This window comes from Balaenoptera physalus, assembly GCF_965194825.1.
Source record: "Balaenoptera physalus genome assembly, chromosome: 10".
NCBI classification, from domain to species: Eukaryota; Metazoa; Chordata; class Mammalia; order Artiodactyla; family Balaenopteridae; genus Balaenoptera; species Balaenoptera physalus.
In genome coordinates this window covers 100,647,033-100,673,233 of record NC_138889.1, presented here as the reverse complement: position 1 = coordinate 100,673,233, position 26,201 = coordinate 100,647,033, and the positions used below count along the sequence as shown (strand labels likewise).

General features: G+C 39.0%; 2 protein-coding genes across 14 annotated transcripts in view; both read left to right on the top strand.

Moving 5' to 3' along the window:
• FNBP4 (formin binding protein 4) overlaps positions 1-1,713 on the top strand; it is a 39,799-nt gene extending 38,086 nt beyond the window's left edge. Inside the window, exon 17 of the mRNA XM_082478338.1 lies at positions 622-1,713. Within this exon, the coding sequence (XP_082334464.1) occupies positions 622-712 (91 nt within the window). The 3' untranslated portion in view covers positions 713-1,713. The remainder of the gene's footprint in view (positions 1-621) is intronic.
• A 1,296-nt stretch (positions 1,714-3,009) lies between these two features.
• The window catches only part of AGBL2 (AGBL carboxypeptidase 2), a 41,096-nt gene continuing 17,904 nt past the window's right edge, over positions 3,010-26,201 (top strand). For 4 of the 13 annotated variants that reach the window (XM_082476957.1, XM_082476955.1, XM_082476953.1 and 1 more), the window contains exons 1-8: positions 3,011-3,771; positions 3,946-4,085; positions 4,376-4,439; positions 5,478-5,612; positions 8,876-8,929; positions 9,705-9,890; positions 20,647-20,754; positions 25,243-25,396. In XM_082476957.1, the coding sequence (XP_082333083.1) occupies positions 4,050-4,085; positions 4,376-4,439; positions 5,478-5,612; positions 8,876-8,929; positions 9,705-9,890; positions 20,647-20,754; positions 25,243-25,396 (737 nt within the window). In that variant the 5' untranslated portion in view covers positions 3,011-3,771; positions 3,946-4,049. Of the gene's footprint in view, positions 3,772-3,945; positions 4,086-4,375; positions 4,440-5,477; positions 5,613-8,875; positions 8,930-9,704; positions 9,891-13,352; positions 16,505-20,646; positions 20,755-25,242; positions 25,397-26,201 lie in introns of those variants that run through there. The other 9 variants (XM_082476951.1, XM_082476950.1, XM_082476948.1 and 6 more) reach the window with 6 other exon arrangements.

Below are 26,201 nucleotides of genomic sequence, written 5' to 3'. Positions count from 1 at the left end.
TGCACTTACATACAAATAAAACTGTAGAGAAGAGTGCTTTGTATGTGTTTGGTTGACCTATCAATTAAGAAATTTGGTGAAGAATAACGCTGGTACTTAGCTGAGAAACTTGAAACATTTTCATGAACATAGATACCATATATCACATTTTCGGTTTCAGTTAGCTTTTTTTTTTTTTATTTTATTTTTGGCTGTGTTGGGTCTTCATTGCTGCGCACTGGCTTTCTCTAGTTGCGGTGAGCGGGGGCTACTCTCTGTTACAGTGTGCAGGCCTCTCATTGTGGTGGCTTCTCTTCTTGTGGAGCACGGGCTCTAGGGTGCGCGGGCTTCAGTAGTTGTGGCACGCGGGCTTCAGTAGTTGTGGCACGCGGGCTCAGTAGTTGTGGCTCGCGGGCTCTAGCGCGCAGGCTCAGTAGTTGTGGCGCACGGGCTTAGTTGCTCCGTGGCATGTGGGATCTTACAGGACCAGGGCTCGAACCCGTGTCCCCTGCGTTGGCAGGCGGATTCGTAACCACTGCGCCACCAGGGAAGGCCTCAGTTAGCTTTTATTTGCTAGGAAATAAACAGTTTCGTTCCTTTTCTTTCCAGTGAAGTAATTTAATCTGTATGTTGTTTTCACAGTGGCATGGCAGAGAGAAATGCTAATTTTGAAGCCCTTCCTGAAGATTGGCGAGCAAGACTGAAGAGAAGAAAAATGGCTCCAAACACATAGTTTTTTAAATTGTTTAAATTTTTATTACTGTTTTTGTTTGTTTGTTTTTGTTTTGTTTTTTTAATCATTTCAGAGTCTTAACCAGTCTTACTGTTGTCAATAAACTATAAATGTTATGAGGGAGAGCATATGAATTTCCTGGGCAAGAGTATACACGTACAAAATTGCCACATTTGTGAAATGTAATTTTTCTGCTTTGCTGGAAGGTGAGGTGACTGAATGCTTTGACCTGGCTGCCTTTATTCTCACGCTGGCACACCCAGCTGTTAGGTACATTAACCTCATCAGTCTGAAACATGCGGCTCATGAGTATGACACCTCTGTAGAGGACTCACTAACGAAAAGGGAAGGATTTTCCTGCCTCATAGAGGCTCTTGTAGTTCCTAGTGTGGCGCTCTCTCTCTCATTAACTTCTTCAGAACAAGTGCAATTAAGAAAGCAGCTCTATATTTTGCCTTGCTTATCTGGGATTATAGGAATCTCTTTCTGACCTCTTCCTCTAGTCTGCCACCCCTGAAGTGCTGAGATATATCAAGTCGTTCACCTTGTGCTAACAGATGGCCACACTCTTCAGAGTATTCTTTCTCACAGATTCTAGAACTGATAAAGATAGCTCAGTCATTTCACATACTAGGTGGCATATTTAAATTACAATATAGGTGGCAGCAGCAGCAGGTGTTAGTGTCTTTGATTTTGAGAACTTCCCCCTCACATATGTGGCAGTAAATGTAACAAAAGCCACTGTATGTATTGATGTGTCTCTATTGTCTTACCTTGGTCCAAAGTTCACCTTCCATTTATGTGTGAATGTATTCTGCATAAAATTCCAGTATTTAAAAAGCAGGTTACTGTTCTGTACTTTCTATTGTATCACAATCAGGTAAAAGTCACTTTAAACTGAAGAAAAAGCAAATTGTGTTTTAAAGCTGTTTGTATTTCTCCAGTTTCTGACCTTGTAAATTTGTATATATGCACTAATAAAGCTTTTTTTATACTTCTGATTGGTTATTCTTTTGCTCCTGTTTTGCCTGTTAACTCCACGATTATGTAACCAAGACTTACTTTAAGTCAATTGTTTTTTCTAATCAAGTATAGTGTAAGGTATGTGCAAACATTGAAGAACAGCTCCAGGAAAAAAAGCATCAGGATCTTGAGCCCGTTGCGGGGTGCGAGGACGGGGTTAGAAAAACAGGCCTCTAGTACCAGAAGGTACGGTGTGACTTAAATTTTGGAGCTTGTAGTCTATAATATTAGCTAGTGTTGGGCCTACTTAAATCCTGGAAATGATGTAATGTGGTTAATATTGTGAAAAAAAGGTGCTTTATATTTTTTCCACTAATTACAAAAGTTATGTATACTTATAGTCATGTAAAGTTAACCAAAGACAACAATAGTTAGAATTTTATTCTAGTATTTTATATGCATATAATTGTCTAATCAGTGTCATGTATGCTTGTGTGTTGGTTTTTTTACCATTATGTATTTAGGTGACCGTTTTGTATATAAATTGTTTTTCTGGGCTTCCCTGGTGGCGCATTGGTTAAGAACCCACCTGCCAATGCAGGGGACACGGGTTTGATCCCTGGTCTGGGAGGATCCCACATGCTGCAGAGCAGCTAAGCCCGTGCACCACAGCTGCTGAGCCTGTGCTCCAGAGCCTGCGAGCCACAAATACTGAGCCCTCGTGCCTGGAGCCCATGCTCCCACGGGGGAGGCCACTGCAGTGGGAAGCCCATGCACCGCAACGGGGAGTGGCCCCTGCTCGCTGCAGCTAGAGAAAGCCCGCACGCTGCAGCGAAGACCCAATGCAGGAAAGATAAATTTTTAAAAATCAAATTCTTAAAAACACATGTAGCATAAAATTTTAAAAAATAAAAAATTGTTTTTCTTGTAATTTGCGTAGAGCATATTTCTGGAAATAAAGGCTGTCAACTAGCCATTAAAGCGTTTGCTTTAAGTGCCTAACAGTTTTCCAGACTTCTAGGAATTGGTACAGGGACGAAGTGTCTTTGTCCGTCTCCTGCCAGAAAGGAGCATTTTTTAGAATCTGACAATTTGATAGAATGTGTGGTTTTAATTTACTAACTTGTATGTTTTCAATGTAGGAGGTAATTTTTCAATTCTAGCTATGGGTTGGAGAGAATATAAGGTGAAAGAGGGGAAGCGGCTCCCTTTGAGCAATACTCAACAGTTTCCTAAAGCTGAGGAACAGCTGCTTTTTTGTTGTTTTGGGCCCGGCCACGGGGCATGCGGGTCTTAGTTTCCCAGGCAGCGATCGAATCCGTCTCCCCTGCAGTGTAAGCACGGAGTCTCAAACACTGGACCACCAGGGAAGTCCCCATCAATGCAATTTCTAATCCCCAGAAGCCAGGCTGCAATACTGTATGAAAGGAATGAGTGAATCCTTGGTACCTCAACGCCAGTCTTCGACTTTTCCCCGATTCCCCACCCCTTGCTCGGAGGCAGAGCCTCGCTCTCCGGAAGCGCCCAGCCGCCCCGCCCTCCCGCTTCCGTCTCGTGGTTGCTAGGCTACTGGGGCCCTAGTGGAAAGCAGTGTCCCGTGAGCGTGGCGAGCGTGTCTTGTGGCCGGTGCGCGACTGGGCCTCTACCTGCGGACCGTGTCCCCCGCCTCGCTCACGCTCCTCTGTCGCCACAGGCTCCGCACACACCCCTGCTGCCCCGGACGGGCCGGGGCACGGGAGGCGGTAGCAACCTTCCCTCTGCAGTCGTAGGAGATCTCTACGCCCCGTCCCGCGACTCTCCGGGAAACTGCCCTTCGCCACCTTCTCCCTGACCAGGAAGCCCTGAATCCCTGAATTCCGTTTTCAGAGCCCACTCTCCGGGCCCCTGACCTTTCTTTTCCACCCACCCCGAGACGACTGCGCCGGACCCCTCATCCCCTTTTCTTTCACTTTCCTGCAGCGACCTGGTGGTGGGCATCTCCCTCACTAGCGGGGCTGGGGTGGGGTGGGGTGGGGAAAGAAGCATGGGGCCAGCAGGGGTCCTGGCGCCTCCGGAGGAGGAGGCTGGAAGACAAGCCGCTCTCCCAAATTCTTCAGGTGCGCATCCGGGCCTCGTGGCGGGTCCTTGCTTATCTGAGGAGAGGTTGGGTTGGCAGGGAAGACGGAGCGGTACCGCAGGGTTTCCTAAAGTAGCGTGGGAGCTGCGAAGCAGAGGGAGGGGACGTGGGTAAATTTCGACAGTTTTTCAGTTGTCCTGCTCTGGTTTTTTAGCGTCTCCTGTGTAATCAACTGCCCTTTTGGAAATTGGGCAGGGATTGTTGCTGGATGCCGGTGTCGCTGACTGGTCTTCAGCATACATACCATGCAGAAGTAACATGTTCCCAGCTTTGGAAACAGAGCTAAAGCAGCAGGTCGGTACACACTCCTCTCCAGGCACTCCACGGAAATCCAGTACTAGATCCGCAGGTATATTCTGGTGGCACCTTTTTCTGGCTGGAGATCTCGATCCCAAAGATAGAATAATTTGCACAGATGTCTTTCACATGGTTTGTTTACAGAAGTTCTCAGGTATAATGTCCTCTGCAACAATGCTTGTGTACTTTTGTTAAGAGTCAGTATTATTCTTATAACAGGCTGCTATAATAATTACTCTATAATCATGAAAGCACTCTGCTGATTGAGATGGCCTATCGTTTCACAGACTCTTCCTGATCCCTATGAAGACTTTATGTACCATCACCTCCAGTACTATGGCTACTTTAAAGGTAATATCTCATTCTTATCTAGCATCACCTTTCCTGGGTTCATGAAGTAAATTGTTTGATCAACTGAGAGAGTTGTGCTTGGATAAACTGATGAATTTTTCCAGCACCACCGTTAGTGAAAGAACTTCCTTTCCCTACTGATATGCTGTGTTACCTCTGTTGCGTGTCCATTTATACAAGGGTCTGTTTGTCTGTCCTTGCACCAGTACCACCCTTTCTTAATGACACCACATGGCATTAAAATAGTCTTGATATCTGGAAAGACATGTCCTCCCATATTGTCATTCTTCAAAAGTGTCTTGGCTCTTCTTACCTTTTTATATAATTTTAGATTTGGCTTGTGATGCTTAAAAAAAAATATGGGATTACATTGAATCTATAGATCAAATTTGACAAGAAATGAGAATTTTCCAATACCAGGTTCTCCCATCTATTAATATAGTCTAATTCTCTAATTTACTTAGGTCCTCCTTAATGTCTCCCAATAAGATTTATAATTTTTTTCATAGAACTGCATATTTATATGGTATTATAAGTGGTATCTTTTTAAATTTTGATCTTCTAACTTTGCTCCTGGTATTTAGAAATAAAATTTAGGTTTTTATATTGATTTTATTTCTATCAACCTTGTTAGACTTTCTTATTAACTATTTCATTTTGTAATTTGTTGAAAACTGAATTTCCAGTTCACCAGATTCAGCAGAGCCCTCAGGACAAAGCAGCTCCCACTCTGAGTGCTCCACTTTCACTCTGAGTACTTGCCTTCACTTGGTCGTATAGCTGCCTCCCAGTTTTCCACTTTACCATACTGCTTCTCAAGTCTTCTCCTCAGCATGAAATGGAGAAAATGATGTTTAATTCACATAAATTGGAATGTGAAAGCTCTTTGGAAAATGGGTTGTATTCATTGTAAAGGCGTGTGGTGGCAGGTGGTGACTAGAAGGCGGTTTGCTAGTAGTAGTGGTTTGGGTGTTGACCAACGTGTTGGAGGTGATGAACTAGCCTTCCAGCATGTTTCATTAAACTGCCTATTCTTAGCTGAGAGGGGCAGTTTACCAAACTCTGCTACGCACCAGCATGTTTGGAAGAATAATCCTCGATACCTGTTGAGTGGCTCTTTTGGGGAAACAGCGGATTTGATACCGGACCCCTTGCAAAAGGAGAAGCGTCTGTGTGAGTAATAATCAGTGTTGTATGACCCCCAGAACCCTCACTTCCTTGAGCAACAGCTCCCAGTGTTTAGGAGAACGTGGCCTAACGTGGGAGAAGCCAGGGGAGCAGGCTTGGCCACTGTTTCTGACATCACTCAAAAATGTTCTCTCTTGGGGCTTCCCTGGTGGCACACTGGTTAAGAATCTGCCTGCCAATGCAGGGGACACGGGTTCGAGTCCTGGTCTGGGAAGATCCCATATGCCGCGGAGCAACTGAGCCCGTGTGCCACAACTACTGAAGCCTGTACTCTAGAGCCCGCGAGCCACAACTACTGAGCCCGCACGCCTAGAGCCCATGCCCTGCAACAAGAGAAGCCACCACAGTGAGAAGCCCACGCACTGCAATGAAGAGTAGCCCCCTCTCACCACAACTAAAGAAAGCCCGTGTGCAACAACAAAGACCCAACACAGCCAAAATGAATAAATAAAATTTTTTTTAATTGTTCTCTCTTAAAAAACAAAGAAAGAAATTTTTTAAATGGAAAGAAAAATAACAAAACAAAAAATTCTCTCTAGATCTGCTTTGGATTGTAGGTTTAAATTAAAATACTATGCATTCTGGATGATCTTCCTCCAAATTGTTGGAAAATTTGTTAAAACTCCTTGGTCAAGAGTAACACATTGATTTTTTTTCATGCAGTTTTGATGGATATATTTGTTAAGGCTCTTTGCATAAGAGTGGTGGAAACCAATTCCAACTAGCTTAAGCAAAAATAATTTTTTACAGGGATTCCACAAGTTTTTTCTGGAATCCAAGGGTAGGAATGCAGTTGAATTTCTCCCTCAGTATATATCCAACCAAACATCAGTTCACTTCTCTTTATTGCACATCCTTCCCCCACCCCAACCTTCCCGCAGCTACCATCATCTCACTATTGAAACAGCCTCATAATTGGTCTCTTGGCTTCTCTTGTTCCATGATGCCCCCTTCCAATCCATTTTCCACACAGCAGTTTTCTTTTTTATGTGCAAATCTGATTGTGTCCCTTTTCTAGTTAAAAATCTATGAATGACACAAGACCCAAAAACCATAAAATATAACACTGATAATTCTTACAGCAAAAATTTAAATTTCTGTATAGAAAATAGTACCATTAGTAAAGGAAAATAATTGGAAAAAAATTTTGTGACAAATATGTCAAAGGATTAATTTCCTTAACATAATAACTCTTACGAATCAATATGTAAAAGATGACCAAATAGAAAAATGGACAAAGGACGTGAGCAAGGAGTTCATAGAAAAGAAAACACAGTCAACAAGATTTATGAAAAGATGCTCAATTTCACCTCTAATTAAAGATACAAATCTATATGTCAAGGTACCTTTTTTTTTTAAATTTTATTTTAATTATTTATTTTTGGCTGCGTTGGGTCTTCGTTGTTGTTGCGCGGGCTTTTCTCTTGTTGCAGTGAGTGGGGGCCACTCTTCCTTGCGGTGCTCGGGCTTCTCATTGCGGTGGCTTCTCTTGTTACGGAGCACGGGCTCTAGGCGCACAGGCTTCAGTAGTTGTGGCTCACGGGCTCTAGAGCGCAGGCTCAGCAGTTGTGGCGCACGGGCTTAGTTGCTCCGCGGCATGTGGGATCTTCCCAGATCAGGGCTCAAACCCGTGTCCCCTGCATTGGCAGGCAGATTCTTAACCACTGTGCCACCAGGGAAGCCCCCATTTTTAAATTACGAAATTTGGGCAAAAAATATTTTTTTTTTTGGTCAAGAGATGGGAGAACACTCTCCCACACTGCTGTTAGGAATGTGAATAGATAAGATTTTTTAGAAAGGCAGTTTGGCAATAGGTGGAAAATGTAAAATGGTACTTAACCTTTGATGTAGCAATTCCATTTTCATTTTCAAATATGTATCTTATATTTTTGCTCATCCCAGTGCCCAGAAGGCTTTTCCATTCTGTGTCCCAGAGCTCCTGGCAGGGAATAGAAAGGCAAGGGTTGAGCAAAGGAGACTGTTAGGATGGAATGGCTCAGGAGCCAGCTGACCACCCCCCTTCAGCTTCCTCCTGCCCCATTTACTGACACTGAAATAACATTGATAAACAATTGCCAGTCTTAATATAATAAAAAATGTAAAATGCAAAGTCAGCTGCTAGAGGTAAGACAACAATGTAAATGAATTTTAGTTAGAGTATAACTGATAACCTGACACCTTTTTTCCCCCCTGTTTTGATCATTGGAGTGAGGAAGATATTTTTCTTTATCTTTGTAGCAAAGCATTTATTATGTTGTTACTGATGTTTTTTAAACCAGAAAAGTACAAAGGAGGTAAAAAGGAATGAGTTATAATGTGCGCGTTTCAAAAAAAAGAAGAGAAGGAAAGGAACAAACGAACGAAGGAAAGAAACCAAAAAAGAAAGAAAAGGAAATATATGTATACGGTTAGAAAATTCAAATGGTAGGGAAAAAACACAAAAGGAAATTAAGAGCTCTCCCTGCCCCACCCTTAATATAGCCACTATTGTAATCATTCTTTTCAGGAAAAAGAAAATATGTCCTCAAGTGTCTATATATTTTTTCTTTTTAATTGCTCATAGGGATCCTATACATAATCTTTGATTTTTTTTTTTTTGTTTAAAAATAGAGCCTTTTCATATGAGCACAAGAAACACCTACCTCATTCTTTTTAGAGCACCTACAGTATTCCATCCCATTAACATGTCATAATTATTTTAACTTCCCTTTTGTTGGGTGCTTTGGTTGTTTACACATTTTTATTATTTGAACATTACTGCAGTGAGCAGCTTTGTATATGTATCTTGACGAGCTTTTGTTAAGAAAATCTATAAAGTAATTTCTAGCAGTGGGATTGCCGAATCAAAGGTTTGTATGTTTTAGATCTTACTAGACACTGCCAAATTGCTTTCCAGAAAGTTTGCACCAATTTGCCTTTTTGTCAGCAAGTTATGAGAGTACTTGTTTACTTACACCTTTGCCAGGATGAGTGTGAAAACACATAAATGTTTTTCCTGTCTGTTAGGGAATAAACTGTTATCTCCTTGTCATTTTGATTTACATTTCTTTATGAGTGAGATTGAGCAGCTTTACCATCTTTTCAAATGTTTGTTGCCTTTTCCCCCTGCCTTAAACAGTGGGGGAAATATTTAGACACAGAAATGCAGGGGCCCAAAGTGGGGGCGGGGGATGGAAAGGGATAGGGGACACGGGCAGGAAAAATAAAGATCCATCGGACCAACCATACCTCTTCCTTCCTCTTTCTAGGGCCTACCTGTCTGTCTTCAACTGTGCACAGACAGATAGAAGCTGTGAACAGAGGTATTTCATGTCCTTCCAGACCGGAAAACGGAAACTCCTTTACGGGAATGTCTCTTCCTCGTGCTCTCCCCACCAGAGCTGGGAGTTACCACCCTAGGGGCCTTCAGCCTTTCCTTCCCCTTTCCCTTTCTTTTCATTCCTCCTCCCATTTCCTTTTTTCCCCCCTTTCTCCTTGAACGCCCTTGTTTTCCTCCCTTTTTTCCCATTCTTTATTTCCCAAGAACTCTTCTCTCTCTTCTGCCCCTGCTCACGCCTCTGCCCCTATCCACCTCCCTGTTTTGTAAGTCCCTCTGTCCTTTGAATGGTAATATTATGAACTTGAAATTTAATTTGTAGATTGTTTCACTGTAGTTAATAGAGTTTTATGTACTTTTTTTCTGAAATGCTAGTGGTTGAATTGAAAGTTTTCTTTTTTGCCTCTCTCTAGACAAAAATACTAACACACGTTAAGTAACTTTTATTTGTAACCCACTGTTGAAATGTCTTTGACCCATTAACGTTGATTTAAAAAAAAGAAAAAAGTTTCTTCTAACTTACTCTAAAGCTTTACATTTAAATGTTTAACAGACTAAGGCAGAATTTTAACTTAACATTTTATAGTTTTGATGCTGTCATCCTGTACTAAATCTCTTTGAAGGAGAAACACGTCATAGGATTGTATATCTGTGCTAATGTATTAATACAGTGCTTAAAATTACTTATTTGTTATAGTTGAGCAGTAAAGTTCCCAAGGAAGAAAAGGAAACTGTTCACTCATTCCCTTTCCCTTTGGCAGATTCCCTTATGCTGAGTTCACCACTTCTTAAGAGCAGACAGCTTCTTCATGATGACCTTGGTGAAGTAAACTCACGTCTTCGAGAACCCCGAGATCTCTTTGCTTTTTTCTCCAGCAGTGGGCCACTGCAGGCTCCAAGATGGCCAATAGAATGTGAGGTCATCAAGGAGAACATTCATCATATTGGTAATGTGACTTACGTGCCATGGTCTTACCGTTCTGACAGACTATATTACAGTTTTAAGTTCTACATACCAAAGTACAAGACGGGACAGATTCACCATCTGTTAGCTCACCCTTAAAATGTTTAAGCTCTGGGAAACTGGTATACACTCACCAAAGTCAAAAGTTACACTAATGTATAAACTAGAATGCTCCTCAGTTTATTGGAATAGGAGGATACCTTTCTAGAGGTCAAAATATATCAATACTTAAATCTGTTTTCTAGATTATTCCCATTTCAGTATGTTTGGTTGAGTTTTATGAAAGTTGTATTTTTACCAGCTTTGGTATAATTGATGAACACCATGTATATAATACCAGAATGTAGTTTTTACTGGGTTTTTTCCCACAGTTTTATTGAGATATAATTGACATAAAACATCGTATTAGTTTAAGGTGTACAATATATATTGCAAAATGACTTTCACAGTAAGTCTAATTAACATCCATCAACTCACATGGTTACATTTTTTTCTTGTGATGAGAACTTTTAAGATTTACCCTCATAGCGACAGAAGAGTTTCCAACTAACTCTATCAACCAAATTTTTAAAAAATTTTTATTGGAGTATAGTTGATTTACAATGTTGTATTAGTTTCAGGTGTACAGCAAAGTGAATCAGTTATACATATACATATCTCCACTCTTTTTTTTTAGATTCTTTTCCCATATAGGCCATTACGGAGTACTGAGTAGAGTCCCCCATGCTATACAGCAGGTCCTTATTAGTTACCTATTTTATGTATAATGTGTGTGTATTATGTGTGTATATGTCAATCCCAATCTCCCAATTTATCCCTTCCCCCACTTACCCTGTGGTAACCATAAGTTTGTTTTCTACATCCGTGACTCTACTTCTGTTTTGTAAATAAGTTCATTTCTACCCTTTTTTTTAATATTCCACATATAAGTGATATCATATGATATTTGTCTTTCTGTGTCTGACTTCATTCAATATGACGGTCCATCCATGTTGCTGCAGATGGCATTATTTTGTTCTTTTTTATGGCTGAGTAATATTCCATTGTGTATATATACCACATCTTCTTTATCCATTCCTCTGTTGATGGAACTTAGGTTGCTTCCATGTCCTGGCTGTTGTAAATAGTGCTGCGGTGAACATTGGGGTGCATGTATCATTTCAAATTAAGGTTTTCTCCAGGTATATGCCCAGGAGTGAGATTGCTGGGTCATATGGTAGTTCTATTGTTAATTTATAAGGAACCTCCATACTGTTCTCCATAGTGGCTGTACCAATTTACATTTCAGCAACAATGTAGGAGGGTTCCCTTTTCTGCACACCCTCTCTATATTGTTTGTAGATTTTTTGATAATGGCATTCTGACTGGTGTGAGATGATAACCTCATTGTAGTTTTGATTTGCATTTCTCTAATGATTAGTGATGTTGAGCATCCTTTCATGTCTTTGTTGGCAATCTGTATATCTTCTTTAGAGAAATGTCTGTTTAGGTCTTCTGCCCATTTCTGGATAGGGTTATTTGTTTTTTTGATATTGAGCTGCATAAGCTGCTTATAAATTTTGGAAATTAATCCTTTGTCAGTTGCTTCATTTGAAAATATTTTCTCCCATTCTGAGAGTTGTCTTTTCATCTTGTTTATGGTTTCCTTTCTGTTGCAAAAGCTTTTAAGTTTCATAGGTCCCATTTGTTTATTTTTGTTTTTATTTCCATTTCTGTAGGAGGTGGGTCAAAAAAGGATCTTGCTCTGATTTATGTCATAGACTGTTCTGCCTATGTTTTCCTCCAAGAGTTTTATAGTGTCTGGCCTTACATTTAGGTCTTTATTCCATTTTGAGTTTGTTTTTGGTATGGCGTTAGGAAGTGTTCTAATTTCATTGTTTTACGTGTAGCTGTCCAGTTTTCCCAGCACCACTTATTGAAGAGTCTGTCTTTTCTCCACTGTATATTCTTGCCTCCTTTGTCAAAGATAAGGTGACCATATGTGCGTGGCTTTATCTCTGGGCTTTCTATCTTGTTCCATTGATCACTATTTCTGTTTTTGTGCCAGTACCATACTGTCTTGATTACTGTAGCTTTGTAGTATAGTCTGAAGTCAGGAAGCCTGATTCCTCCAGCTCTGTTTTTCTTTCTCAAGATTGCTTTGGCTCTTCAGGGTCTTTTGTGTTTCCATACAAATTGTGAATATTTTTATTCTAGTTCTGTGAAAAATGCCATTGGTGGTTTGATAGGGATTGCATTGAATCTGTAGATTGCTTTGGGTAGTAGAGTCATTTTCACAACATTGATTCTTCCAATCCAAGAACATGGTATATCTTTCCATCTGTTTGTATCATCTTTAATTCCTTTCATCAGTGTCTTATAGTTTTCTTCATACAGATCTTTTGTCTCCTTAGGTAGGTTTATTCCTAGGTATTTTATTCTTTTCATTGCAGTGGTAAATGGGAGTGTTTGCTTAATTTCTCTTTCAGACTTTTCATCATTAGTGTATAGGAATGCAAGAGATTTCTGTGCATTAATTTTGTATCCTACTACTTTACCAGATTCATCCATTAGCTCTAGTAGTTTTCTGGTAGCATCTTTAGGATTCTCTATGTATAATATCATATCATCTGCAAACAGTGTCAACTTTACTTCTTCTTTCCAATTTGGATTCCTTTTATTTCTTTTTCTTCTCTGATTGCTGTGGCTAAAACTTCCAAAACTATGTTGAATAATAGTGGTGAGAGTGGGCAACCTTGTCTTGTTCCTGATCTTAAAGGAAGTGGTTTCAGTTTTTCACCATTGAGAATGATATTGGTTGTGGGTTTGTCATATATGGCCTTTATTATGTTGAGGTAAGTTCCCTCTTTGCCTACTTTCTGGAGGATTTTTACCATAAATGGGTGTTGAATTTTGTTGAAAGCTTTTTCTGCATCTATTGAGATGATCATATGGTTTTTCTCCTTCAATTTGTTAATAGAGTTTATCACATTGATTGATTTGCATATATTGACGAATCCTTGCATTCCTGGGATAAACCCCACTTGATTATTGTATGTGATCCTTTTAATGTGCTGTTGGATTCTGTTTGCTAGTATTTTGTTGAGGATTTTTGCATCTATGTTCATCAGTGATATTGGCCTGTAGTTTTCTTTCTTTGTGACATCTTTGTCTGGTTTTGGTATCAGGGTGATGGTGGCCTCGTAGAATGAGTTGGGGAGTGTTCCTCCCTCTGCTGTATTTTGGAAGAGTTTGAGAAGGATAGGTGTTAACTCTTCTCTAAATGTTTGACAGAATTCGCCTGTGAAGCCATCTGGTCCTGGGCCTTTGTTTGTTGGAAGATTTTTAATCACAGTCTCAATTTCAGTGCTTGTGATTGATCTGTTTATATTTTCTATTTCTTCCTGGTTCAGTCTCAGAAGGTTGTGCTTTTCTAAGCATTTGTCCATTTCTTACAGGTTGTCCATTTTATTGGCATAGAGTTGCTTGTAGTAATCTCTCATGATCCTTTGTATTTCTGTTGTGTCAGTTGTTACTTCTCCTTTTCCATTTCTAATTTTATTGATTTGACCCTTCACCCGTTTTTTCTTGATGAGTCTGGCTAATGGTTTATCAATTTTGTTTATCTTCTCAAAGAACCAGCTTTTAGTTTTATTGATCTTTACTATCGTTTCCTTCATTTCTTTTTCATTTATTTCTGATCTGAACTTTATGATTTCTTTCCTTCTGCTAACTTTGGGGGTTTTTTGTTCTTCTTTCTCTAATTGCTTTAGGTATAAGGTTACGTTGTTTATTTGAGATGTTTCTTGTTTCTTGAGGTAGGATTGTATTGCTATAAACTTCCCTCTTAGAACTGCTTTTGCTGCATCCCATAGATTTTGGGTCTTCGTGTTTTCTTTGTCATTTGTTTCTAGGTATTTTTTGATTTCCTCTTTGATTTCTTCAGTGATCTCTTGGTTATTAAGTAGTGTATTGTTTAGCCTCCATGTGTTTGTATGTTTTACAGACTTTTTTCCTGTAATTGATATCTAGTCTCATAGCATTGTGGTTGGAAAAGATACTTGATACGATTTCAGTTTTCTTAAATTTACCTAGGCTTGATTTGTGACCCAAGATGTGATGTAGCCTGGAGAATGTTCCATGACCACTTGAGAAGAAAGTGTATTCTGTTGTTTTTGGATGGAATGTCCTATAAATATCAATTAAGTCTATCTTGTTTAATGTATCATTTAAAGCTTGTGTTTCCTTATTTATTTTCATTTTGGATGATCTGTCCATTGGAGAAAGTGGGGTGTTAAAGTCCCCTACTATTATTGTGTTACTGTCGATTTCCCCTTTTATGGCTGTTAACATTTGCCTTATGTATTGAGGTGCTCCTATGTTGGGTGCATAAATATTTACAATTGTTATATCTTATTCTTGGATTGATCCCTTGATCATTATGTAGTGTCTTTCTTTGTCTCTTGTAATAGTCTTTGTTTTAAAGTCTATTTTTTCTGATATGAGAATTGCTACTCCAGCTTTCTTTTGATTTCCTTTTGCATGGAATATCTTTTTCCATCCCCTCACTTTCAGTCTGTATGTGTCCCTAGGTCTGAAGTGGGTCTCTTGTAGACAGCATATATACGGTTCTTGTTTTTGTATCCATTCAGCCAGTCTATGTCTTTTGGTGGGAGAATTTAATCCATTTATATTTAAGGTAATTATTGATATGTATGTTCCTATTACCATTTTCTTAATTGTTTTGGGTTTGTTATTGTAGGTCTTTTCCTTCTCTTGTGTTTCCTGCCTAGAGAAGTTCCTTTAGCATTTGTTGTAAAGCTGGTTTGGTGGTGCTGAATTCTCTTAGCTTTTGCTTGTCTGTAAAGGTTTTAATTTCTCTGTCAAATCTGAATGAGATCCTTGCTAGGTAGAGTAACCTTGGTTGTTGGTTTTTCCCTTTCATCACTTTAAATATGTCCTGCCACTCCCTTCTGGCTTGCAGAGTTTCTGCTGAAAAATCAGCTGTTAACCTTATGTGTATTCCCTTGTATGTTATTTGTTGTTTTTCCCTTGCTGCTTTTAATATTTTTTCTTTGTATTTAATTTTTGATAGTTTGATTAATATGTGTCTTGGCGTATTTCTCCTTGGATTTATCCTGTATGGGACTCTCTCTGCTTCCTGGACTTGATTAACTATTTCCTTTCCCATATTAGGGAAGTTTTCAACTATAACTCTTCAAATATTTTCTCAGTCCCTTTCTTTTTCTCTTCGTCTTCTCGGACCCCTATAATTCGAATGTTGGTGCATTTAATGTTGTCCCAGAGGTCTCTAAGACTGTCCTCAATTCTTTTCATTCTTTTTTCTTTATTCTGCTCTGCAGTAGTTATTTCCACTATTTTATCTTCCAGGTCACTTATCCGTTCTTCTGCCTCAGTTATTCTGCTATTGATTCCTTCTAGAGAATTTTAATTTTATTTATTGTGTTGTTCATCATTGTTTGTTTGCTCTTTAGTTCTTCTAGGTCCTTGTTAAACGTTTCTTTTATTTTCTCCATTGTATTTACAAGATTTTGCATCATCTTTACTATCATTAACCTGTATTCTTTTTCTGGTAGACTGCCTATTTCCTCTTCATTTGTTTGGTCTGGTGGGTTTTTACCTTGCTTCTTCATCAGCTGTGTGTTTTTCTGCCTTCTCATTTTGCTTAACTTACTGTGTTTGGGGTCTCCTTTTTGCAGGCTGTAGGTTCGTAGTTCCCGTTGTTTTTGGTGTCTGCCCCCAGTGGCTAAGGTTGGTTCAGTGGGTTGTGTAGGCTTCCTGGTGGAGGGGACTGGTGCCTGTGTTCTGGTGGATGAGGCTGGGTCTTGTATTTCTAGTGGGCAGGACTGCGTCCGGTGGTGTGTTTTGAGGTGTCTGTGACCTTATTATGATTTTAGGCAGCCTCTCTGCTAATGGGTGGGGTTGTGTTCCTGTCTTGCTAGTTGTTTGGCATAGGGTGTCCAGCACTGTAGCTTGCTGGTTGTTGAGTGGAGCTGGGTCTTAGCGTTGAGATGGAGATCTCTGGGAGAGCTTTCGCCGTTTGATATTACATGGAGCTGGGAGGTCTCTGGTGGACCAATGTCCTGAACTTGGCTCTCCCACCTCAGGGGCACAGGCCTGACACCCGGCCGGAGCACCAAGACCCTCTCAGCCACACGGCTTTTGGGAAGTCTGAGGTCTTCTGCCAGCCTTCAGTAGGTGTTCTCTAGGAGCTGTTCCACATGTAGATGTATTTCTGATGTATTTGTGGGGAGGAAGGTGATCTCCACGTCTTACTCCTCCGCCATCTTGAAGGTCTCCCCGCTAAGGTACTTTTTAAAACATAAACCACTCCTTTGAGGAAAGAAGTTGGTTTTCATTGACCCAGTATGTAATTTTCTTTGTTCACTTGCTTAATTTCTTCTAATCACTCTCAGACACAGTGACCCACTACAGTGAAAGTCAGGAAACCTGATTCCGTCTGCCCCTTGCTGACCATGAGTCACCGGGGAAAGTGCTAGACCTCTCTGAGCTGAAGATTTATTTTCCCTCCAAACTCTGGAACTCCATACTCCAGAGGCCATCCTTTTGACATGCTACCTCTCCCCTTCTGCACAGGTCCTAAGAAGAAAGCATTTTTTAAAAAATTTCATTGAAGTTTAATTGATTTATAAGGTCATGTTTCAAGTGTATAGCACAGTGATTCAGTTATATATATATATATTCTTTTTCAGATTCTCAGAAACGTTTACTATTTTTTAATCATATTTTGAGTTGATTGGAGTTTTTTGTGGGAATGGTGGAGACATTTTTTTATGACATTGTTGGCCATATCTTTGAGTTTTTGATGCAAGTACAATCTTTAGCATTCATTTTATGAAGGATTTTCAGAAGTGGGGACCTTTATGATTGCTGGAACACTCATGTCTCTGCTTAAGACTGCTGATAAACAACTGGGTGTGTCTTATTTTCTCACTTTCCTCTTACAATATTCATTCATTGTATATTCATTAAGCATCTACCATATGCTAAGTATAGTGCTTGGTGTTAGAAATATAGTGATGAGCAAATGGAGACACTCAGAGCTCACAGACTAGTGAGGAAGTTAAAGATAGAACCAGGCAATTGCATAGCACTTGGTCCCTCTGGGAACACTTAACCCCAACCTGGAAGTTCAGTGAGGGTTTCCAAGAGAAGTTGACACGGAAGCTGAAATCTGAAGGATGAGTTAGAAGTGATCCAATTGAAAGGATCAAAGCAAAGTATTCCAGTTAGAGGAAACGGAAAAAGAACAAGACATGTTTGGGTAACCATGGAGCCTTCAACATGAAAGAAAAGAGATGAAGCTGAAGATACAAGGATTGGCTCAGTGTCTTAACTGGGGACAGAACTGCCCTTAGGGTGTTTGGAAATTGTCAGGGGGCACATTTTGAGTTGGCACAATAGCTGAGAAGTCTTAAGGTCATCTGTCCCTACCCTGTAGAAGTGGGGTTTTTTGGGGTTTTTTGTTTGTTTGGCTGCGTTGGGGCTTCATTGCTGTGCGTGGGCTTTCTCTAGTTGCGGTGAGCAGGGGGCTACTCTTTGTTGTGGTGTGAGGGATTCTCATTGCAGTGACTTCTCTTGTTGCAGAGCACGGGCTCTAGGCACGCGGGCTCAGTAGTTGTGGCTCGTAGGCTCTGGAGTGCAGGCTCAGTAGTTGTGACTCACAGGCTTAGTTGCTCCACGGCATGTGGTACGTTCCTGGACCAGGGCTCAAACCCGTGTCCCCTGCATTGGCAGGCAGATTCTTAACCATTGCACCACCAGGGAAGCCCCCATTTTTCAATTGGATTGTTTTTTTGCTGTTGAGTTGTATGAGTTCTTTATATATTTTGGATGTTAGCCCCTTATCAGATATATGATTTGCAAATATTTTCTCTCATTCAGAAAGTTGCCTTTTGGGAATTTCCTTGTGGTCCAGTGGTTAGGACTCTGCGCTTTCACTGCCAGGGCCTGGGTTCGATGCCTAGTTGGGGAACTAAGATCCTACATGCCATGTGGTATGGCCAAATTAAAAAAAATAAAGGGTTGCCTTTTCGTTTTGCTGATGGTTTACTTTGCTGTGCAGAAGCTTTTTAGTTTGACTTAGTTCCACTTATTTACGCTTTTGTTGCTTTTGCTTTTGTAGTCAGATTCAAAAACTCATCACCAAGACCTATGTCAAGGAGCTTACTGCCTGTGTTTTCTTCTAGGAGTTTTATGGTTTCAGGTCTTACATTCAGGTCGTTAATTCATTTTGAGTTAATTTTTGTGTGTGGTATAAGATAGTGGCCCAGTTTTATTCTTTTGCATATGGCTGTCCAGTTTTCCCAACACCATTTATTGACGAGACTGTCCTTTCCCCATTGTATATTCTTGCCTTCTTTGTCATAACTTAATTGACCATAGATGCATGGGTTTATTTCTGGGTTCTCTATTCTTTTTTTTTTTTTTTTTTTTTGCCACGCCACGTGGCATGCGGGATCTTAGTTCCCTGAGCAGGGATCAAACCAATGCCCCCTGCAGTGGAAGCACAGAATCCTAACCACTGGACCACCAGGGAATTTCCTGGGCTCTCTGTTCTGTTCCATTGATCTATGTATCTGTTTTTATGCAGATATCATATTGTTTTAATAACTATAGCTTTGTAATAGAGTTTGAAATCAGGGAGCATGGTGACTCTAGCTTTGTTCTTCTTTGTCAAGGTTGCTTTGGCTATTGGGGATCTTTAATGGTTCCATACAAAATTTGGGATTGTTTGTTTTACTTTTGTGAAAAATGCCACTGGAATTTTGATAAGGATTGCATTGAATCTGTAAATTGCTTTGGGTAGTATGGACATTTTAATAATATTGGTTCTTCCAACCTTGAGCACAGAGTATCTTTCCATTTATTTGTGTCTTCTTCAATATCATTCATTAATGTCTTATAGTTCTTGTTTAAATTTATTCCTAGGTATTTTACTCTTTTTGATGCAATGGTAAATGGGAATGTTTTCTTAATTTCTCTCTGAGAGTTCATTATTAGTGTATAGAAATGCACCAATTTTTGTGTATTGATTTTGTATTTTGCAACTTTACTGAATTTGTTATTAGGTCTAACAGTTTTTTGATATAGTCTTTAGGGTTTTCTGTATATAATATATGTCAGTGGCAGTTTTAGTTCTTCCTTTCCAATTTGAATACCTTTTATTTCTTTTTCTTGCCTAATTGCTCTGGCTAGGACTTCCAGTACTATGTTGAATAAAGTGGTGGGAGTAGGCAGCCTTGTCATGTTCCTGATCTTAGAGGAAGAGCTTTCAGCTTTTCACCGTTGAGTATGGTGTTAGCTGTGGGCTTGATATATGTGGCTTTTATTATGTTGAGGTAGTCCCTCTATACCCACTTTGTTGAGAGTTTTTGTCATAAATGGATGTTGAATTTTGTCAGTTGCTTTTTCTTCATGTATGGAAATAATCATATGATTTTTATCCTTCCTTTTGTTAATGTGATGTATCACGTTGACTGATTTGCAAATGTTGAACCATCCTTGCATCCCTGGAGTAAATCCCACTGATCATGGTGTGTGATTCTTTTAATGTACTGTTGAATTTAAGTTGTGTCTTTATGTATGCCCTTGGCTCTCATCAGTGGCTTCTGTACTTAAAATGATATTGAGAAGTCACCCAAGTGTCATATGAGAAATCTTTCAGGATTGAGTGTTAATGAAAACACCTTGTTTCCTCTGAAGAAACTGATATACTTGTTCCTCTATATTAATAAAAAAAATATGTAGCTGATCATATTTTCCTGACTGGGAGCTCAGGGACAAATTTTTTTTTCTTTTTTTTTTTAAGAATTTGATCCTTTTTTTTTAAATTTATTTATTTTATTTACTTATTTTTGGCTATGTTGGGTCTTCGTTGCTGCACGCGGGCTTTCTCTAGTTGGGGCAAGCAGGGGCTGCTCTTCGTTGCCGTGCACGGGCTTCTCATTGCAGTGGCTTCTCTTGTTGCGGAGCATGGGCTCTAGGCGTGTGGGCTTCAGTAGTTATGGCTCACGGACTCTAGAGTGCAGGCTCAGTGGTTGTGGCGCACAGGCTTAGTTGCTCCACAGCATGTGGGATCTTCCTGGACCAGGGCTCAAACCCGTGTCCTCTGCACTGGCAGGCGGATTCTTAACCACTGCGCCACCAGGGAAGCCCCAGGGACAAATTTTGAAGAGTTGATGCAACAACTATATTGACCTTTCTGCCTTATTTTTAGGTCTTCTATTTAAAGTTTATACTTCTGGGACTTCCCTGGTGGTCCAGTGGTTAAGACTTCACCTTCCAGCGCTGGGGGTGTGGATTCGATCCCTGGTCGGAGAGCTAAGATCCCACATGCCTAGCGGCAAAAAAACCCAAAAAACATAAAACAGAAGCAATATTGTAACAAATTCAATAAAGACTTTTAAAATGGTCCACATCAAAAAAATCTAAAAAAATAAAGTTTATACTTCTGTTGTATATGCTTTTTGTTAAAAATTTCTCCATAGTCTTTATAGAAAAAAGCAAGACATAATTAATTTACAAACACACTGGAAACTTAGGGTGGGAATTTGGTTTGATTCAACCATACTAGCCATTTGAATAATCATTATTATGATTTCATGTCTATGTTTTTTATTAATGTAGAGGAACTGAAATCATTTCTATGATTTCAGTTCTAATAAAGTGCCTTTTATATTATTTCTTATTTTGTACATTTTAATGTCTTCTTTCAGAGTGGGTTCCACCTCAACCAGAATATTTCTATCAACCTACAGGAAATGAAAAGGTACCAGAAATTGTAGGAGAAGAAAAAGGCACAGTTGTCTATCAATTAGATTCAGGTATTGTCATCACACTGAACAGTGAGTGATTAATCATGACCAAATTACAATAAACATATTTTCTATAATAAAAGTGATTTTCAAAAATTCATATTTTAGTGATAAAGAAACTGTCTTTTCCAAACCAACCTGAGTGGGAGCCCTGAAATTCATGACCAATCAGTTTTAAATTTTCAATCATTTTTTTAAAATTTTAGTATGTTTTCTTAATAGTTCTGAGTCCATTTTATAGCTTCTTCCTTGTTATTCCCCTTCCTGAAAAGCAGATGTTGGATCTTTGGGGAATTTGCTCTTCTTTTCTCCACCTCCTGAACCGTAGTGAGTACTTTGTAGTATGTGCATATGACTGTCATTTACTCTGTGGTTTTCTGCATTAATTTGCAGGCATCCTAGTGGTAGAATTCCTGTCTTTTATAAAAATGTGCAGGACACTGTACCCAACAAGAAAATACACATTCTTTTCCAGGGCACGTGGTACATTCCCCAGGACATACCATATACTGGGTTGTAAAGCGAGTCTTAATACATTTAAAATGATTGAAGTCATACAAAATATTCTCTGATCACAGCAAAATTAAAGTAGAAATCAACAACAGAATGAAATCTGGGAAATCTACAAATATTTACAAATTGAACAACACATTTCTAAGTAACCCATGTGTTAAAGAAATCATAAGAAGAGTTCAAAAATATTTTGAACTGAGTGAAAATAAAACAACATATCAAAATTTATGAAATGCAGCCAAAGCACTGCAAGGTAAATTTATGGCTTTAAATGCCTGTATTTAAAAGGAAGAAAGATCTCAAATCAATTACATAAGCTTCCACCTTAATAAATTAGAAAAATAAGAGCAAACTACGTCCAAAGTGAGCAGAAGGAAGGAAATAATAAAGATAAAAACAGAAATCAGTGAAATAGAAAAGTAATACAGAAAATCAAACCAAAAGTTGGTCCTTCGGAAACATTAACAAAATTGACAGAACTTTAGCCAGATCAACCAAGAAAAAACGAGAGGAGACACAAATTATAGAAATCAGGAATGCAAGGGGACACAAGCATCAACTCTACAGAAATCAAAACAATTACAAGGTAATGCTATTAATAACTTTATGTCAACAAATTAAACAACATAGATGAACAGGAGAAATTGCTAGAAAAACATATCAAAACTGACTCAGGAAGAAATAAAAAGTCTGAATAATTCAGTTTATGACAAAGAAATTGAATTAGTAATTTAAAATCTTCCTGCAAAGAAATCCCTGGGCCAGATGGCTTAACAGGATTTGTTTGAATTGTACCAAACATTTAAAGATGAAATAGCACTAATGCTTCAAAACTTTGAAAACAGAGGAGGAGGAGGAAACATTTCCCAGCTCTTCTTATGAAGCCGGTATTCAAAGCCAGACAAAGACATCGCAAGAAAACTATAGATTAGTGTTCCTCATGAATATAAATGCAAAAATCCTCAACCAAATACCAGCAAACCAAATTCAACAGCATATGGAAATGATTATATACCATGACCAAGGGAGATTTGTTCCAGGAATCCAAGGGTGGTTCAACATAAGAAAATTGATGTGACCTACCACATTAATAGAACAAAGGGAAAAAAACCACACAGTCATCTCAATCAATGCAGAAAAAGCATATGACAAAATCAGACCTTTCATGATAAGAACATTCTGAAAACTAGAAATAGGAGAGAATCTCCTCCGTTTAATAAAGGATATTTATGGAAAGGATGAATCAACTTCAGACCCACTGAAATAGCTATAACAGCAATATAGACAATAACAAGTGCTGGGGAGGATGTGAAACAGATGGTAATAGTAACCTTTAAGGCAGAAGAAATATATCATGTTAAAGAGAAGTAAGCTAATAGATAGTAATGATCAGAAAAGAAATCTATTTTATTGGAGGAGGAACATGTACCAAGTGTAATTAGTAGAAATGGGATGTGTTAAGTTAGTGAAATCAGGGGAGGTTTTTACTGAAAAAAACAGTAATAGGAAGGAGGGACTGCAATGTGTTTACATTCCTACAACTAGAAAAATAAAATGAGCCAATTTTAGCAGAGAGGACCCATCTGAGATGTGGGTACACATGCTCCACTCCCAGTTGACTTGATTTTGAGCTCTCGTTACTATTTTGGCAAAAGCTAGTGAGGTAGAAAAGGTGAGGCAACTCATAGTCTATCTAGCTCCACCTTATGGAATGTCTGAGGAGGAGCTTGGGAGACTTTAAACTCAGATCATAAGTCAGTAGACTTGGGTTATAAATAGTAGGGGATGTACTGCTCCTGCAACCTCAAGAAATTCTTGGATATTATAAGCCTGTTTCACCTCTCGTTGACTTTGCTGTAGTCATTTTCAATAAACCAGATGACCATTAATCGCCACTGCTTCATCTGTTCTATCCAGATGTATTTCTACAAAGGAGGAAACCCTGGGGTTGAGAGCTCATTCTCCTGATATGGCAGCTTTTGTGAATTGTCCTTATTGTCCTGTTACTACACATTTGTGGCAGCTGTCTTGATCTTCTTGTCCTTTGGATTCATCAAAGAGAGCTGAGCCCACACTGTTGGAGGAATGAAGAAACAGAAAACTGAGAAGATGGGGCTCTGGGGAGAATCTGGGAGTTTGTTAGCTTAGGAGACCTAGAGCAACCACTTGCTGTAAGGATATTGAGGGGAAAATAAGAAAGAGGTTTTGTTATTGAAAAAATGTTACTGTGGGCTATGAGTTGGATCATTTTTAAGTTACCTTAAAGACTAAAGAAAATATTGCAATTCCTATATTAATGACATCTGGTTGCCGATCTGTACTTTGATTGTGGTTCCATGAAGAGATTGAATAACATGGGTCCCCAGCTCTTAAATGGATTACTTGTACTCCTGCTGCTGCTTCTGTTTTTACTTCCTCTGTGCTTTCACTCCTTTTTATGCTCGCTTTCTCCTTTGCTTTCATTTATTATCCAAATATTTATTCTCTAAGTCTCCACAGTGGCAAGGTTGCGTATAGAAGCAAAAGTCATCATAATGTGAATATACTTACTAATGAACTGACTACTTATAAAATCAGACCCCATACATGTTTCTATTTGTTTAATTCTCTTATCTAGCCTGCCCGATGGTCAGCATCTTTGTTGGTATCAGTCACTTCTTGATGGTGGATATTGTTAACATCTGACAACATAATGCAAGTACAGTAAAAAGTTAATTGCAAAGTGAAATTATCCTGGGACTTCCCTGGTGGCGCAGTAGTTAAGACTCCGTGCTCCCAATGCAGGGGGCCTGAGTTCGATCCCTGGTCAGGGAACTAGATCCCACATGCATGCCGCAACTGAGAGTTCGCATGCCACAACTAAGGAGCCTGCGTGCCTCAACTATGGAGCCAGTGAGCCACAACTAAGGAGCCCACAAGCTGCAACTAAGGAATTTGCCTGCCACGACTGAGACCCAGTGCAACCAAATAAATAAATAAATATTTTTTAAAGTGAAATTATCCTTACAAGAGATGCAGGATTGTATGAAGTTGATGAATGTTAAAGAATTGCTTGCATCACTGCAAAGCCATTGACAACTGAGAATCTAGAAATTTTTTATCAGTTAACAGTTAAAGAGAAAATCAACAGAAGATGACAAAATAGATTCTGGACACAACTGATAAGAACAGTGTGGAAGAAAGAGAGTCCTTAGGAGAACCGTAGGGCCTAAAAGAGTTTTGCAAAAGTAACTGCAAAAAATCAAAGGTGTCACATGGCATTCTCATTGAATTTGTCTGAAAAATTGTAAGCCCACCAAAAAAAAAAAAAAATTAACAATTGATTCTTTGTTATTCCAAGGATTAGAAAGAGGTTGTGATTATAATAATAAAATAATATAAATTGTGTAATGTTTTTTGTTTCAGCTTCATGTTAAAGAAAAAATTTCAATCATAACCTTTTCTTTTCACTAATTGCTATGATATTTTGTTTCCCCTCTTAGACAAATTGCACTCGTGCCAGTTCTTCTCAAACTTCTATTTTTGTTATATTTAAATCTGGAATGATATACCAAAAAAATGACATGGAGTGTACTTTATTTTCTCTCTTTTTTTTCCCCCTTTATCTTCTTTTTAAATTAATAAATAGGTGCTATGTGGCTTTTTGTTTGTTCTTGTAGAATAAGATTGCAAATGTTTTCCGGTGCTCCACTTAGAATGTAATTTTTTGCCAACATCCTTTTAAATTAGAGTTTAAATGGGTATAAGCAGTATTTGAGTTGCCAAGGGTAACCAGGTAGCAAAAGGAAGTCCTCTAAACTACTTAAAGGTCTTCAAAGAAATACATTTTTAAAAATTACAAGTCTCAGCAAGGACAATTGAAAATTTAAATACTCATTGTTCTTAAGCTAGAATAGTGCTGAACACAGAGGGGCTCAATTAATATTTGCTGGATAGATGGATTCGGAGTGAAACTTGGACTGAATATGTCTGTCTCATCTACAGTGCCCTCCGAAGATTCCTATTTCACCAGTTCCAGAGTGGGAGGCAAACGAGGGATTATCAAGGAACTGGCGGTCACGTTGCAAGGACCAGAAGATAATACTCTGCTGTTTGAATCAAGGTTTGAGAGTGGGAACCTGCAGAAAGCTGTTAGAGTGTGAGTAACAAAGAGGAATTTCCCAAAGGGATGATGCCTGAAGTGACTGAGAGGTGTCTTTAGGGATCAGGAGTGTTTTTGTGGAAGAGAAAAGTGACGAGAGGTAATTGTGAGGACGATGAAGAAGAATGGAATAATTGTGACTCATACTTCTCAAAATGAAAAATTATCTAAATTATTTTTTCTACTAAAAGAAATTAGTGCGCGTTTGAAATTTGCATTGTTGACCTGAAATAAACAGACTGTCAGATATTTCTCCAGCAAAGATGCGTTTATTCAGGATTGGCAGAGAACTGCATTTCAGGGTCTGCAACCACGGCGGGGCCACATGCAAGTCCCACACTACAAGAGAGGGAGAACACTCTCACTGAGAGGAGAGGGGAGTTGGGAGGGCTCCAGTAAACAAAGGGTCCGTGGCTTTTCATTGGCTGAGTCATTGAAAGGAAGGAAAAAGAGTCTTTTTTCTTCCTGTTGGGCTCTGCCATCATTGCAGGACATGAGAGCTCCCTCTTCTGGTCTCCCAACTCTATTTAATTGGGTTTCTGGTTATTAATTTTTTACAGCCTCAATAAAAATACCATAAAAGTTGCAATTCTATAATCATACCTCCTAGATGCAGCAACTGTTTATAGTTTGGTGTATATACATTAATTTTCTCTCTCTCTCTCTCTAATATGTAATATACACAAATCATATATTTTTAAAAATAGAAAAGTGGTATACATACTGTTTTACATGTTGCTTTTTTCCACTTAATAAATTTTAAATGTTTTTCTATGGCCATATCACAGATGTTCATATTGTC